Source organism: Eptatretus burgeri, chromosome 11 (genome assembly GCF_056783735.1).
Source record: "Eptatretus burgeri isolate ZD-2024b chromosome 11, Ebu_testis_v1, whole genome shotgun sequence".
NCBI lineage: Eukaryota > Metazoa > Chordata > Myxini > Myxiniformes > Myxinidae > Eptatretus > Eptatretus burgeri.
Genome location: NC_140971.1, coordinates 6,152,504 through 6,165,802, shown reverse-complemented (window position 1 = coordinate 6,165,802; position 13,299 = coordinate 6,152,504). Strand labels below are relative to the sequence as shown.

Genomic DNA, 13,299 nt, shown 5'->3' with positions numbered 1-13,299 from the left:
TCTTCAAGAGGAATGTTTAGAAAGTAGGTGGGGGGGGGGCTTCTAAACGGTCCTTTTGGAGAGACCCATTCGGAGAGAGGTGGAGAAAGCGATGGGTTTCGGACACAAGATTTAGATGCAAACACCGAGTTTAGGCATTCAGTCTTTTCACGTGCGGTATCAGCAGTGCGGCCATTTGGGGTAAGGGAGAGGATGGAGGGGGAACATACACCAGATACAGATTTGATTAGATGCCACCAGGATTTGGAGGAGGGAGAGAGGTTTGAGAGTTCAGACTTGAGATGAGAAAGATGTTGTTTTCTGGCTCTCCTGAGGGTAGATCCACACTTGTTCCGAGCTTTATTGAAGGAACTGAGATTACTCTCAGTTGGGTTTGCCTTCCATGAGGCAAAGGCAAGTTGTTTCAGGACAACTGCCTCGCCACAAGCTTCAGTAAACCAAGCGCAGGAGGAAGGGTAGGACAACTGAAGCCGAGAGGGGATAAATCTGTGCATGAGAGGGAGAGCAAGTTTCTTTGAAAGAATTCCCAGGACGAGGTGATGTTTGAGAAAGTAGCGATGGGAGACCAGTCTCGAAGTTTGATGGCTGCTTGAAGACCCTACCAGTCAGCCTGAGTGAAATGCCAGACTCGACGGCACTGAGGTGGTTCTCAGATAACAGCCAGAGAGATGTCCACTTTGACAAGCATGTGGTCAGAAGAACCAATTGGAGCGAAGGAAGAACAGATATTTTCAGGGAAATTTGTCAAAATCAGATTCAGAAAAGATGGAGTACCGTTGGTTGAAATCCGGGTCGGGAAGTTGACCGATTGAGTCAGTCCCAATGAGTCAAAAAAGTCTTTTGCTGAGGTGCCATGACAGGTGAGAGAGGTACCCACACCCAGCCAACTGGCATGATGGCAATTGAAGTCACCACATCTGAGGAAGAGAGAGTTTGGATGAGAAGATAGAAGTTGGTCGATGTTTTTGGATAGTGAGTTGTAAATGGAGTCATCACTGTTTGGTGGACGGTACAGTACACATATGAACAAGACGTGGGAGTGGAGGGGAAGCCGTAGCCAGAGGTATTCCTGGGGGTGTGGGGGAGTGAGGGCAGTGCATGGAGAGTGAGGAACGGAGTCTTTGATGAAGTGAGCAACTCCTCCACCAGGACGAGGCTCAGGTCTGTCATACCGGAGGAGGGAGTAACCAGGGAGAGAAACGAGGAAGTCAGAGATGCCTTGAGGGAGGAAAGTTTCTGTTAGGTATATTGTGTTTGGTTTGTCAGTAGCAATCTGTATGGGAAGATCTGTCAGGTTTGAGCAAAGGCACCGGATATTTGAGGTCCACAGTGTTAGTGGAGAGGGAGGGGAGGAGGCTTTGGGTGCAGGGGAGGGGAGGGGAGTGGGAGGGTAGGACAAGGGAGGAGGGGGGGTAAGGAGAGTTGTTCAAAGAGTGTGGGAGATTGCAGAAGAGCTCAGGGAGGAGGCTAGATCATGAGGAGAAAAGGCTCTGTGGTGCTAGGTTGAGGTACAGTGGGTAGTAATAAGAGAGGGGCAGAAGGCAGTTGAGGATTTGAGGAGGTAGAGTGATGAGATGGAGGAGAGAGAGGACAGGGGAAGGAGACAGCTTTGTGGATGAGGGGGGGCAACTTTAAGAAGGGTGAGTGAGGGGGTGAATGGTGGGAGAAGGGTGAGTGGGGAGAGTTGAGGGAGAAAGGTGAGGGGGGAGTTTTTGAGAAAGGTGAGAGGGAAGCTTAGAAGGGGAAGAGTGTGATGGTTGCTTTGAGAGGGAGGGGTGAGAGGGGTGAATTGGCACTGAAGTTGGAAAAAACGACGATTGAAGGAAAGCGGACATGCAAAGCAAACTGGGGTTTTAAATTTTTTTAGTTTAGAAATGCGACTAAAGACAGTTCTTGAGGGATGCAATAAAGGTGAATTAATAAAAGTACTAATACCAGTATGTGAGTGTTGTAGCTTGCTACAAGTACGAAAACTGGATTTAGAACCATTAAAAAAACCCCATAATACACCCCTTTGGCCAACTCTGTGGACAAAACACCAAGATACGTGGCCATTTTGGAAAACGCCCCCTCACGACCGTTCCCCATCATTTCTCAAAATGTGTGGAGTTAAATTTAAAGGTCGCATCACAAGGTTCCTAAATCCACCATCAAACTTAGTTCTCCACAAAATAGTCACGGGGCTGCTGAAAGTAACTCCTCTACATTTATCATCAAATGAAAATCTCATCTTATCATGCATTTCACAAAAGTGCAATAAATTCAAAATATAAACATAAAATGTTTAACCTTTTCATTAATTTTTCTTCATACCATTTCTGCCTGTTCTTGGACATTTGTCATGTCCATGTTACCTATAATATATAATACATGTTACCTATAAGTGTATATATATATATATATATATATATATATATATATATATATATATATATATATATATATTTTTTTTTTTTTTCAGTAGACAGACCTGAGTGACCCAGACATCACTAAAGATTTGGACGTGAAATCATAGTTTTCTATAATTACAATGAAAACAAACTTTTTTAACAACAATAACAACAACAACAAAAAGATTTTACACTTAATCAACATCCAGCCTTTGATATCTGTCAGGTCAAGTGTTCTGATCAACATCACAGAGAATGTTTTCTCTGACCATACATGTCAGAAAAAAGCGCCTTGCATGGCGGAGCCACCCGTGACATGCATCTGCAGTGATGCATTGGCATTTAACATGCCTCCTCCATGGCCTGGATAAGTACTGCCTGCTTATTGGGATTGTGGTCACGTACTTTACAGAATCAGGTGGAAAAAAAACAAACACTCTGTGGTTCAGGAAGGGAGAGTAGGGTGGGATGAACTCCATTGACAAGCGTGCATGAGCTTCAAACCATCCTCGGACAAGCGCAGAGTGGTGGAACCTGACATTGTCCCACACAATGACAAAGTTTATCAGCTCTGGCCCTTCCAGCACTCTCTCTTCTGGGGCGATGACCCATTCATACATTGAATCTAAAAACAGCAGCAGGTGTTCTGTGTAACATGGGCTGATGGTGGCATGATGGGAGATTACACCATTTCTAGAAATGACATGCAGCACACATGGTTATATTTCCTCCACACTTGCCCAAGACATCAACTCAATGGTTGCTCGTATCTCCTCTTCCTCCTTCAAATGCAACACAGTGTTGCAGGGTGCAGGTAGCATCATTGGCTGAGGGCACAGCAGTGCCACTGATGCCCCTCTTACCAGTGCACTGGTACTCATTTCATCTCAACCCGTTCGCAAACTCCTCAGCTACCCACTCATCCTTGAGCTTGCCAACATCTAGCCTAGGCTAGGATGGTACCATTCTACTGGATTTGAGCTGCAACTTCAGAGTTCCACCACACCAATCTCTTCAACAAGATCACTGAAATCCTCAACGACCTCTTACAGACCAATTTTGTTGTCACAAGATGGACCACACGTCCTGTGTTTGTTCTCGCCTTTCTTTTTTTTTCTTTTTTTTTTTTTCTCTCTCTCTCTCTCTCTCTCTCTCTCTCTCTCTCTCTCTCTCTCTCTCTCTCTCTCTCTCTCTCTCTCTCTCTCTCCCTTTCCTCTTCTTTTCTTTCTTCCATCATGATTCTTCGCCCATGGAATTATTTAGAGCCCTCAGGGAAGGGAGAAGGTCAATAAGAAGAGCTTTTTTTTTCAACAAAACAATAAAATTGTAAGGAAAGTTAGGAGCTATTCTGGTGCCACAGCCGACCCGGCATTTCACATGAGATACTGTTGTGGGCCAGGGGTTGGTGGCGAGGAATGGCCGCCAGGTGGAGCAGTTGAGCCGTCTCCCACCGAACACCTGGAATTGCAAGGTCGTAACCCTTGGATAACTCCAAAGGTCACAGGTCCCTGAGCAGACCGTGGTCACCAATATTTTGACGGTGTGGGTAGAGTTAATTGCCTAATTTCAATATACCTAAGTACCCACGTCGTCTAACTACCGGGGAAAACCACACCCTTGTCGGACCTCGGGCGGAACGGGCCATTTACCGAGCCAGATCCGGGTGTAAACCGAGCGGGGATTACCAAGATCCGTCGGTCCAAATGAACAATTACAGCAACAAGGCCTCCCTAATTCCCAATACGCACCGTGCTCAACCAATGAAAGAAAGTGACAGACAATGAGCTGGTACATTGAATAATTAATCGGGGTCTATCTATAATGAGGCAGGGGAGCACAAAAAGAGCAGAGTTAAACCGACTATCAGAAATGCAATTTACAATTTACAAGGCACTTAAACAATTGCTATTTATAGACTGGGCACACACACACACACACACACACACACACACACACACACACACACACACACACACACACACACAAAATAAATGGGGCCGGTTAGACACCTTTCCGCCTCGTGCGGTCTGGTCGAGACGAGCTGGTTCGGGGGGGGGACTCGAACCCACACCTTCGTCGCCGCACCAAGCACCAGGGACCGTGCTCTCCAACCAGCCACACACCAACGAACCAAGACCAAGGAGAAGACCAGAGACAATGATGACCCAGGACCAGACAAACCAGCCAGCACTAAGACCCGCGACCCCCAAGACCAGCGCTCCGGAGGCTGGCGTTCCTTTATTCATTTATTGTGCGGGGTGAGAAAATCGCCATCTGAGGCATCTCAACCCTCATTGGCCGGGGTGTCGTGGGGAAGGTGCCCTCTGTGGCAATCTCAACCCTCATTGGCCGGGGTGTCGTGGGAAAATCGCCCTCTGTGGCAATCTCAACCCTCATTGGCCGGGGTGTCGTGGGGAAGTCGCCCTCTGTGCGTGATTGGACAAGGGGCCTTTCTGGGCGGAGTCTCGATCTGAGGCGAGGGAAATTTCTGCCCACGTACGTGGCTGGACACAAGTGTGTAATGGCGTGATGTGCGAAGTGAAGGAGTGATGGTTTCGGTTGGCTGGAGGCTCGATTTGTATTGCAAAAACCCTGACTAAAAAAGTAACTCGCAGCACACATGTAATTCCCATTAGACACAGGAAGGGGACCCTAACTATAAACACATACTTATCTAAATAACTAAGCTTGGGGACTGCCGTCTGTTTGTGTGTAAATGGCTTCTAAATCCGTAACAATACACCCAAACGTTCACAGCTCCTCATCGTTGCAACCCCAGCTCCACGAGTGCACCGTCATAAAACAGTAAACCCCACGAGTGTAACACTACGCAAGGCGGTTCTGAGATTTTTAAAAGAGAGTAGGAAATCCATAAAGCATTCCAGATTACCGAAAGGCCCCTTCGTTCACGTAACCTTTATAGAGTTTTGTGGCTCTGAAAACGCCATAAAACTAAAGAAGAAGAAGAAGCAGAAGATCCCCGATTCTCCAAATACGGCGAAGCGACGGGGTTCACACACATCGTTTTACGACATGGCGGTGCCGAGTGAGCGACGTGGCAAGGTGACGTGAACGAGAAGGTATCACACACAGTTCAGTCACTTGCTCTACGTGCAGTGGTACGTCTCACGAGGAAAAATAAACATACATCATATTCTCCTTTGTAACTGGTCGATGGATCCAAGTACAAAGTGCGGACCGTGCGGTGCCGTGCGGTGTGATTATTGTTTATTTTTACACGAGATCACATGGTTTCCCCTTTTTGTGCGATCTGCTTTCATTTGAAACTTGGAGCGATGTTATCTTCTGTATAAAAGCGATTGAGACGTTTGTTTGTGTGTGACGCTACTCCCCTGAACTCCCAAGGTTAATCGTGACGAAACTTTATAGGATCACATTTTTCATGGCACGATACACCTTAAGAGGGGTTTTTAAAGTCATTTTCTCACAATTCATAACTTACCTGTCAAGAGGAAAGGGTGGAGTGGGGTGGAGGTCTGGAGGGAGGGGTTTGGGTTGAGGGGAGGAAAGGGTGTGGGGTGGGAGGGATGTGGGGTGTGGGGTGAGAGGAGGGAGGGGTGTGGGGTAAGGAGGAGTGAGGGGTGCAGAGTAAGGAGGAAGGGGGTGTGGGGTGTGAGGAGGAAGGGGTGTGAGGAGGAAGGGGTGTGAGGAGGAAGGGGTGTGAGGAGGAAGGGGTGTGAGGAGGATGGGGTGTGAGGAGAAAGGGGGTGTGGGGTGTGAGGTGGAAGGGATGAGAGGAGGATGGGGTGTGAGGAGGAAAGGGGTATGGGGTGTGAGGAGGAAGGCGCCAATGCCCGACCTTTGTCGGTATGAAATAAATGTGAATCAGTGTTTTGACTCCATTCCGAAACAGAAATATCCATTAAAAGGTTCGGCTATTCACCCTAGATTGCAAACAGGACTTCTTCATATCAACAGGTGGACAACATGACAACATGGTGGAAATGTTTGTTTATCGCAGACAGACAGACGTGGGTTGAACCATATTTTAGGCACATTGGAGAGTTTGTCTCGCTGACTAAATACATCCTCCTCCCTGTATGAGGAGAGATATAATAACTCACCGTGGTGTACATGTGGGGCCGCCATGACGGTTTTACCACACGCCGACACCTCGAACCGTCACCATGGAGATTATGACGTCAGCACGAGGGTCACGGTCCTTTCACAAAAATAATGCTGGAGCAAAACATCCCGGGTCGGAAAACTTTCGCTTCGTTCGTTCCACTTTGTGTGCGTCGCGTTTTAATTAATTAAATACCCATCCCCTCCACTCAAAACCCGTTTGGATATTTATTTTTTCCCCATTTAATATTTCGGTCATGAAGCCTCAGGATGAGGAGAATAATTAATTATTTTTAAGCTGGTGTTTGGGATGTGGCGCAGGCATGGTGGGCCGAATGACCTCTTCCTGCGTCGAATTTCCTTGTAATCAGATGTGAAGAGATCGCGACAAAGGGACGAGAAGCAGATCGTGAGGAAGCACGGGGAAGTGGGGGGCGGGAAGCACGGGGAAGTGGGGGGCGGGAAGCACGGGAGGTGGGAGCACGGCAGTGAGGAAGTACGGCAGTGAGGAAGTACGGGCTCCCACCCGATTGGTGACGTTTCCCGCGTGACGGAATCTGACGCGAGCAGGACGTCATCACGACACCCGCAACATGGCGACGGCCATGTACTTGGAGCATTACTTGGACAGTGAGGAGGGTTTGAAGCGACATTAATGGAGGCATTGCCGCGGTTACGAGCGATCGGTCGGGGGTTTTGTCCCGTAAACGGGTTTGGTTTGTAAAACAAAACCCGGAAATGTGATTCCCATCGGTGTTTCCGCACCGGTTGATGATAATAATAATAATAATAATAATTCATCGCGAGTTCGCCGTAAACTTCGTGGTTTTCATTGTTATTGCGCTTTAAGGACGCGACTCGTGACCTCTCTTGGTCGTCACGGTTACCGTGCAGCGTGACCGTCTCACTCCAATCCACATATGAGTGTGAGATGTCGGTTTGTTTCGGTTCTGCTCTAGTCTGAGGGGTTCGATTCCCGACGCAGTCCCAATCCCGTTCGACTGATTTTTTTTTTTGTTTTTTGTTTTGCTGTGACCAGGAAATGGGAGGTTTGGGGGTGAAGCCGGCTATCTTTTCCGTTAGTATTTAGGAGTAAGGAATCCCTCTCTGAGTGATGGTTGATATGGTTACGAGCTATCTCTCTCCTTGTGAACTTCCGTGTGCTCGAATATAAATAATACATTAAATACTCACCCACCGGGGCTCTTCCTCGTCCTAATTCCTCTCTCACCATTCTCTTTGCTCATCCTCACCTCGTCAGGCATCGAGAATCTTCCCAATGAATTGCAAAGGAACTTCCATTTGATGAGGGACTTGGACCAGCGCACCGAAGGTGGGTCGAACCCCCCTTCGGACCTTGATAACCCCTGGTGGTTGTGTCCAGGGATTTCTTCTTTTTTTTTCATAATGGAAGTTCCTTTATGTTTGCCAGTGGTTGGTGGTAAACACACAGGCACAAAGACGGAGCAAGTAAACGGAGACCCCATTAGGAATCGTCCAATGTTCACGTCTTCCTTTGAACACTAAAACTATCTGCATAACCTCTCCTTGACCCCTATTCACCCTTGACCCATTTCCATGACCTCTCCTTGACCCCTATATGACCTCCACAGACCTGAAGGCAGAGATTGAAGGGCTGGCGAGCGAGTATTTAAACTCTGTGGCCGTACTTTCTCCCACGGGTCGACTTGATCGCCTGCAGCGCATACAAACGGCGTTTGCGCGGTGTCGGGAGTTTGGTGATGACAAGGTTCAACTCGCCATGCAAACCTACGAGATGGTATGAGCCAGTCTATGGCTGCACCTCTTGTACATCTTCACCAGTGTGACCGTGCGTGGTCATGCCCTTGAGTTGTTCACCTCTGGGAGGTTACCAGCTCCATTTGGCTTGTTATACCGATGGGTTGATATCATCCTCACGACCTTGCCATGTCTTCCATAACGTCCCTACCTGCTCAATGCATCCCCTCACCCAGCAATGTAAGTCACGTGGCTTGTACTCCCTCTCCCTCCCCCTCCCCCCACCCCTCGACACTCCCCTGCGGTCTGTACAACATAACCAGGGATACCTTTAACCACCACAAGAATAATGAATTCTTTCAGAAAAGTCGTGTTGTCAAGGTGAGGTGCATCATGCTCATTAAATGGTGGAACCACCTGTACGATCAAACAGGAAATGAGTATCAGGTCAGACATTCAATCACAGAGTGACCTTGAACATGGATGAAACAGACTACGTGTGTCTGGGTCCTAAAATCCTCCCCCGATAGAGTGGAAGAGGTTAAGGGGGTTGGGGAGGGGGGGGTTGAATGGCCTATGATGGTACCCCACCACTTATAACCAGCACATGGTCTACATCGTCCCTGGAATTGGTCACCTGTCCTTGTCGTTTATATCCTGGGGTTCCACCACACAATCTGAACACGATCCTTGATGCTTTACAGGTTAAGTTTGTGGCTCCCTTTAATTTGGATGGATTTTGTCTGTTGCAGTTTTGTGCCACAAAGCCTACCTTTTCCACTTGGAGTGCCGTTTGGCTCGGAAGATCAAAACCTAAAGAAATGATTGTCTTTTGTCCCAGTGGTAGACAAAATAAGATGATGGACTCCTTACAGGTTTTCCTGCACACCGATTGTTATGACTATGGGGCAGTGTGATAAGGCACATACGTAGTGCAGTGGAATTGTGGAGTAAGATGACAGCAAGTGTTCTGTCAAACTTCAATAACCACTTTCCCCCTGACCTCCATAACCCCCCTTTTTTCCTTATCTCCCCCCCCCCACCCCAGGTGGATAAACACATCAGAAGGCTAGATGCAGACCTTGCACGCTTTGAAGCAGAGCTCAAGGAGAAGCAGCTGGAACCCGTTGGACTTTATGAACCTGGAGGCGGGCGTGCCAGCAAGAGTGAGCAGAGTACAGGGATGCGTGCAGAGCATGCGGGATGATACTGAGGATGGCACTGGGCAAATGCTGTGTCTTGGTGAAGGTGGTTGTAATGATCACAGTGGTGATGGGTTGTGGTGGTGTAGTGGTACACTCCCAGTTGTCTGGACAGCAAATGAAGTTGTTTGTTTCCTTCGTTCAGTATACCAACTGTTTCATTCCTCATGTGATAATATCCTTTGTGTATGAGCAGAGGGTCGAAATGTGGAGAGAAAGAAGGCGACGGTAGGGAGGGGTCGCGGTCGTGCTCCTGAAGAAGAAACACCCCGGGGTGGCGGACGAAAGAGACTGAAGCTTGGAAAGCCGTGAGTAGGGGCTTGTGTGTGGTGTGCATGTATGCGTGGGAGGTGGATGTGGTTGGGTGTTGTATTAGAGTAGTTCGTAGTGGGTGACAGAGACTATACTGAATTATGTCACAGACCCCCAACAATTCACCATATTCCACTTCATTCGGTGAGATTATCTCCTGTTGATTGAGTAAATTGTCCACAAACACCCTTTAACCAAATGCAGACAATCTTTCATTGCATGAATTTGATTTAGAAAACATAAAATCTACACAACATGAGAGGTGATTATGGAGTCAGAGCATCATTTGCCAAGTGCTAAAGAAGGAATAAAAAAACTTGCCATTTGTATTTACTACTACTTCTCTCCCTTGAATGTTCAGGGTGGAAAGTGCAACTCAACTGCCGTTCAGCATGGCTGTGCATCCTTCAGATGTGCTCGACATGCCTGTAGATCCGAATGAACCCACCTACTGCCTTTGCCATCAAGTCTCCTATGGAGAGATGATCGGCTGTGACAACCCAGATGTACGGAATGTCTTCGATAATCCAGCAATACAAACCATGAACTATATACTGAACCCATATCTCCCCCACCCACGCTCCTCCCCTCCCACCAAACCACGCTCCCCCCCTCCCACCAAACCACGCTCCCCCCACCCACCAAACCACGCTCCCCCACCCACCAAACCACGCTCCCCCACCCACCAAACCACGCTCCCCCCACCCACCAAACCACGCTCCCCCCACCCACCAAACCACGCTCCCCCTCCCACCAAACCACGCTCACCCCCCACCCACCAAACCACGCTCACCCCCCCACCCACCAAACCACGCTCACCCCCCACCCACCAAACCACGCTCACCCCCCACCCACCAAACCACGCTCACCCCCCACCCACCAAACCACGCTCACCCCCCACCCACCAAACCACGCTCACCCCCCACCCACCAAACCACGCTCACCCCCCACCCACCAAACCACGCTCACCCCCCACCCACCAAACCACGCTCACCCCCCACCCACCAAACCACGCTCACCCCCCACCCACCAAACCACGCTCACCCCCCACCCACCAAACCACGCTCACCCCCACCCACCAAACCACGCTCCCCCCACCCACCAAACCACGCTCACCCCCACCCACCAAACCACGCTCACCCCCCACCCACCAAACCACGCTCACCCCCACCCACCAAACCACGCTCACCCCCCACCCACCAAACCACGCTCACCCCCACCCACCAAACCACGCTCCCCCCACCCACCAAACCACGCTCACCCCCACCCACCAAACCACGCTCACCCCCCACCCACCAAACCACGCCACCCCCCACCCACCAAACCACGCTCCCCCCCACCCACCAAACCACGCTCCCCCCACCCACCAAACCACGCTCACCCCCACCCACCAAACCACGCTCACCCCCCACCCACCAAACCACGCTCACCCCCACCCACCAAACCACGCTCACCCCCACCCACCAAACCACGCTCACCCCCCACCCACCAAACCACGCTCACCCCCCACCCACCAAACCACGCTCACCCCCCACCCACCAAACCACGCTCACCCCCACCCACCAAACCACGCTCACCCCCCACCCACCAAACCACGCTCACCCCCACCCACCAAACCACGCTCCCCCCACCCACCAAACCACGCTCCCCCCACCCACCAAACCACGCTCACCCCCCACCCACCAAACCACGCTCCCCCACCCACCAAACCACGCTCACCCCCACCCACCAAACCACGCTCACCCCCACCCACCAAACCACGCTCACCCCCACCCACCAAACCACGCTCACCCCCACCCACCAAACCACGCTCACCCCCACCCACCAAACCACGCTCACCCCCTCCCACCAAACCACGCTCCCCCCACCCACCAAACCACGCTCCCCCCACCCACCAAACCACGCTCCCCCTCCCACCAAACCACGCTCCCCCCTCCCACCAAACCACGCTCCCCCCTCCCACCAAACCACGCTCCCCCTCCCACCAAACCGCTCCCCCTCCCACCAAACCATCCCCTCCCACGAACTTGATACTACCCCCACGCTCCCCCAACCCATACCCCCCCAACAAACTTGATACTGACCCAATGTTCCTCCTCCTCTTCTTCCCCCGATCCACGCTCCTCTTCCACCCCCCACCCCCCAACCCCATGCTCCTCCGATCCCACACTCCTCCTCCCCCAGACCCATGCTCCTCCTCACCCCCTCCCACAAACTTGATACTGACCACACGCTCCTCCTCACTGCACCTCCTTCCCCTCCCACGACGTGTGCTCCCCCTTCCACTGACCCATGCTCTTCCTCCTCCCCCCCACTCCACCCATGCCCCCACCTCACGCACCTCCACCCCCCACCCAGCCCCACGAACCCACGCTCCTATTCACCTCCCCCTTCACCGACCCACGCTCCTTCACCACCCCCCCACACTCTTACTCTCCCCACCCACCAGCACATGCTCTTACCCCCAACCCCACCCCCCCCCACACACCCCCAACTCATGTTTCTCCTCACCCCTCAACCCCCTCACTAACCCATGCTCTGAGAGAACAAAGCACATCCTCCTTCTCCCCTCCTCCCACACTGACACTGACAATAAATCGATGCGCTTCTTCCACCACTTTCTATGCCTCAATGATCAAGCACGCACAAAGACATCGTTTTGTTACAAGTATCGTTTCATCCTTGTGATATGTTAATAACCTCCGATGTCATTCACCCTCACCCTCCATTTTTTCTAGTGTTCCATTGAGTGGTTCCACTTTGCCTGTGTGGGCTTGACCACCAAACCAAAGGGGAAATGGTGAGTACACCCTCAATTCTCATCCTTCCTTCATCTCCATCAATTCACAATCCACTTTATTTCCTTTTTCACTCTTAACCATTCATTTAAAAAGTTGTTACACCTTGACGTGCAGACAATTCAAATCGTGTGTTCAGGTATTGTCCGCGCTGCACCCAAGAGCGTAAGAAGAAGTGATCGGAGTCGATGCGGTCCGAACGAGGGGAGTGTGGTTGTGGTTGTGGCTGTGCTGGGGAAGGAGATATTTAGTTGAAAAGCCTCAATGGTTTAATCAGTGTTAATGGACTTGACGGCTTTTCATCGAGTTCTATCACAATTTGACATTGTGGGGTTAAAATCACTTCCTGGTTTGAGACCCTCTTCCCTCCGTGCCAAGCACATCTTGCTGCACTAACAGCTTGTCCGCCGTCTTTGAAAGAAAAACCCCACTATGCCACTTAATGTACTTTATCACCACGACTCTAAGACATCTACGTCACCAGCATCTGCAAGGGTTGACTGGTCGGTCGGACCAGAGCAGTTACATTACATCACCATGTAATATACACAACGGTGCACACCTTGTACAAGCCTGTATGTGTAACAGTTGCACATCCAGTCCATTTGTTAAAATCTCAGTGGGTTCGGTAACGAGAGATCCTTCACTCATCGTTGTGGTGGCAAGGGGTCAGTGCTGCCTCCACCGTGGGGTGGATTTGCTGTTCTGGATGTTTTACATTCGTATCTTTCATTGCCAGTTCACCAAATAAAAAGCTTAAATTGCAAACCT

General features: G+C 50.3%; 1 protein-coding gene and 1 long non-coding RNA gene across 3 annotated transcripts in view; one reads left to right on the top strand and one right to left on the bottom strand.

Moving 5' to 3' along the window:
- LOC147016390 (uncharacterized) overlaps positions 1-6,751 on the bottom strand; it is a 58,774-nt gene extending 52,023 nt beyond the window's left edge. The window contains exon 1 of the long non-coding RNA XR_015049647.1: positions 6,476-6,751. This is a non-coding gene — a long non-coding RNA (uncharacterized LOC147016390). The remainder of the gene's footprint in view (positions 1-6,475) is intronic.
- Positions 6,752-6,935: 184 nt separating this feature from the next.
- LOC147016389 (inhibitor of growth protein 5-like) lies at positions 6,936-13,296 on the top strand. Of its 2 annotated transcripts, none has more exons than XM_085847830.1 (8): positions 6,936-7,106; positions 7,738-7,809; positions 8,090-8,256; positions 9,265-9,382; positions 9,615-9,726; positions 10,092-10,236; positions 12,469-12,530; positions 12,668-13,296. In XM_085847830.1, the coding sequence occupies exons 1-8, from the start codon at positions 7,070-7,072 to the stop codon at positions 12,705-12,707; spliced, it is 753 nt and encodes a 250-aa protein (XP_085703956.1). In that variant the 5' UTR covers positions 6,936-7,069; the 3' UTR covers positions 12,708-13,296. The 2 variants fall into 2 exon arrangements, with proteins under 2 accessions (XP_085703956.1, XP_085703957.1); XM_085847831.1 differs by lacking the exon at positions 6,936-7,106 and adding an exon at positions 7,119-7,137.
- Positions 13,297-13,299: the final 3 nt, after the last annotated feature.

What these genes read in the sequence shown, in the direction of transcription:
- LOC147016389 (XM_085847830.1), top strand. Translation starts at nt 7,070, where the DNA reads ATGGCGACGGCCATGTACTTGGAGCATTACTTGGACA. An exon ending in TCGGCTGTGACAACCCAGAT is followed by an intron (nt 10,237 to 12,468) that starts GTACGGAATGTC and finishes CATTTTTTCTAG; the next exon opens with TGTTCCATTGAGTGGTTCCA. An exon ending in ACCAAACCAAAGGGGAAATG is followed by an intron (nt 12,531 to 12,667) that starts GTGAGTACACCC and finishes TCGTGTGTTCAG; the next exon opens with GTATTGTCCGCGCTGCACCC.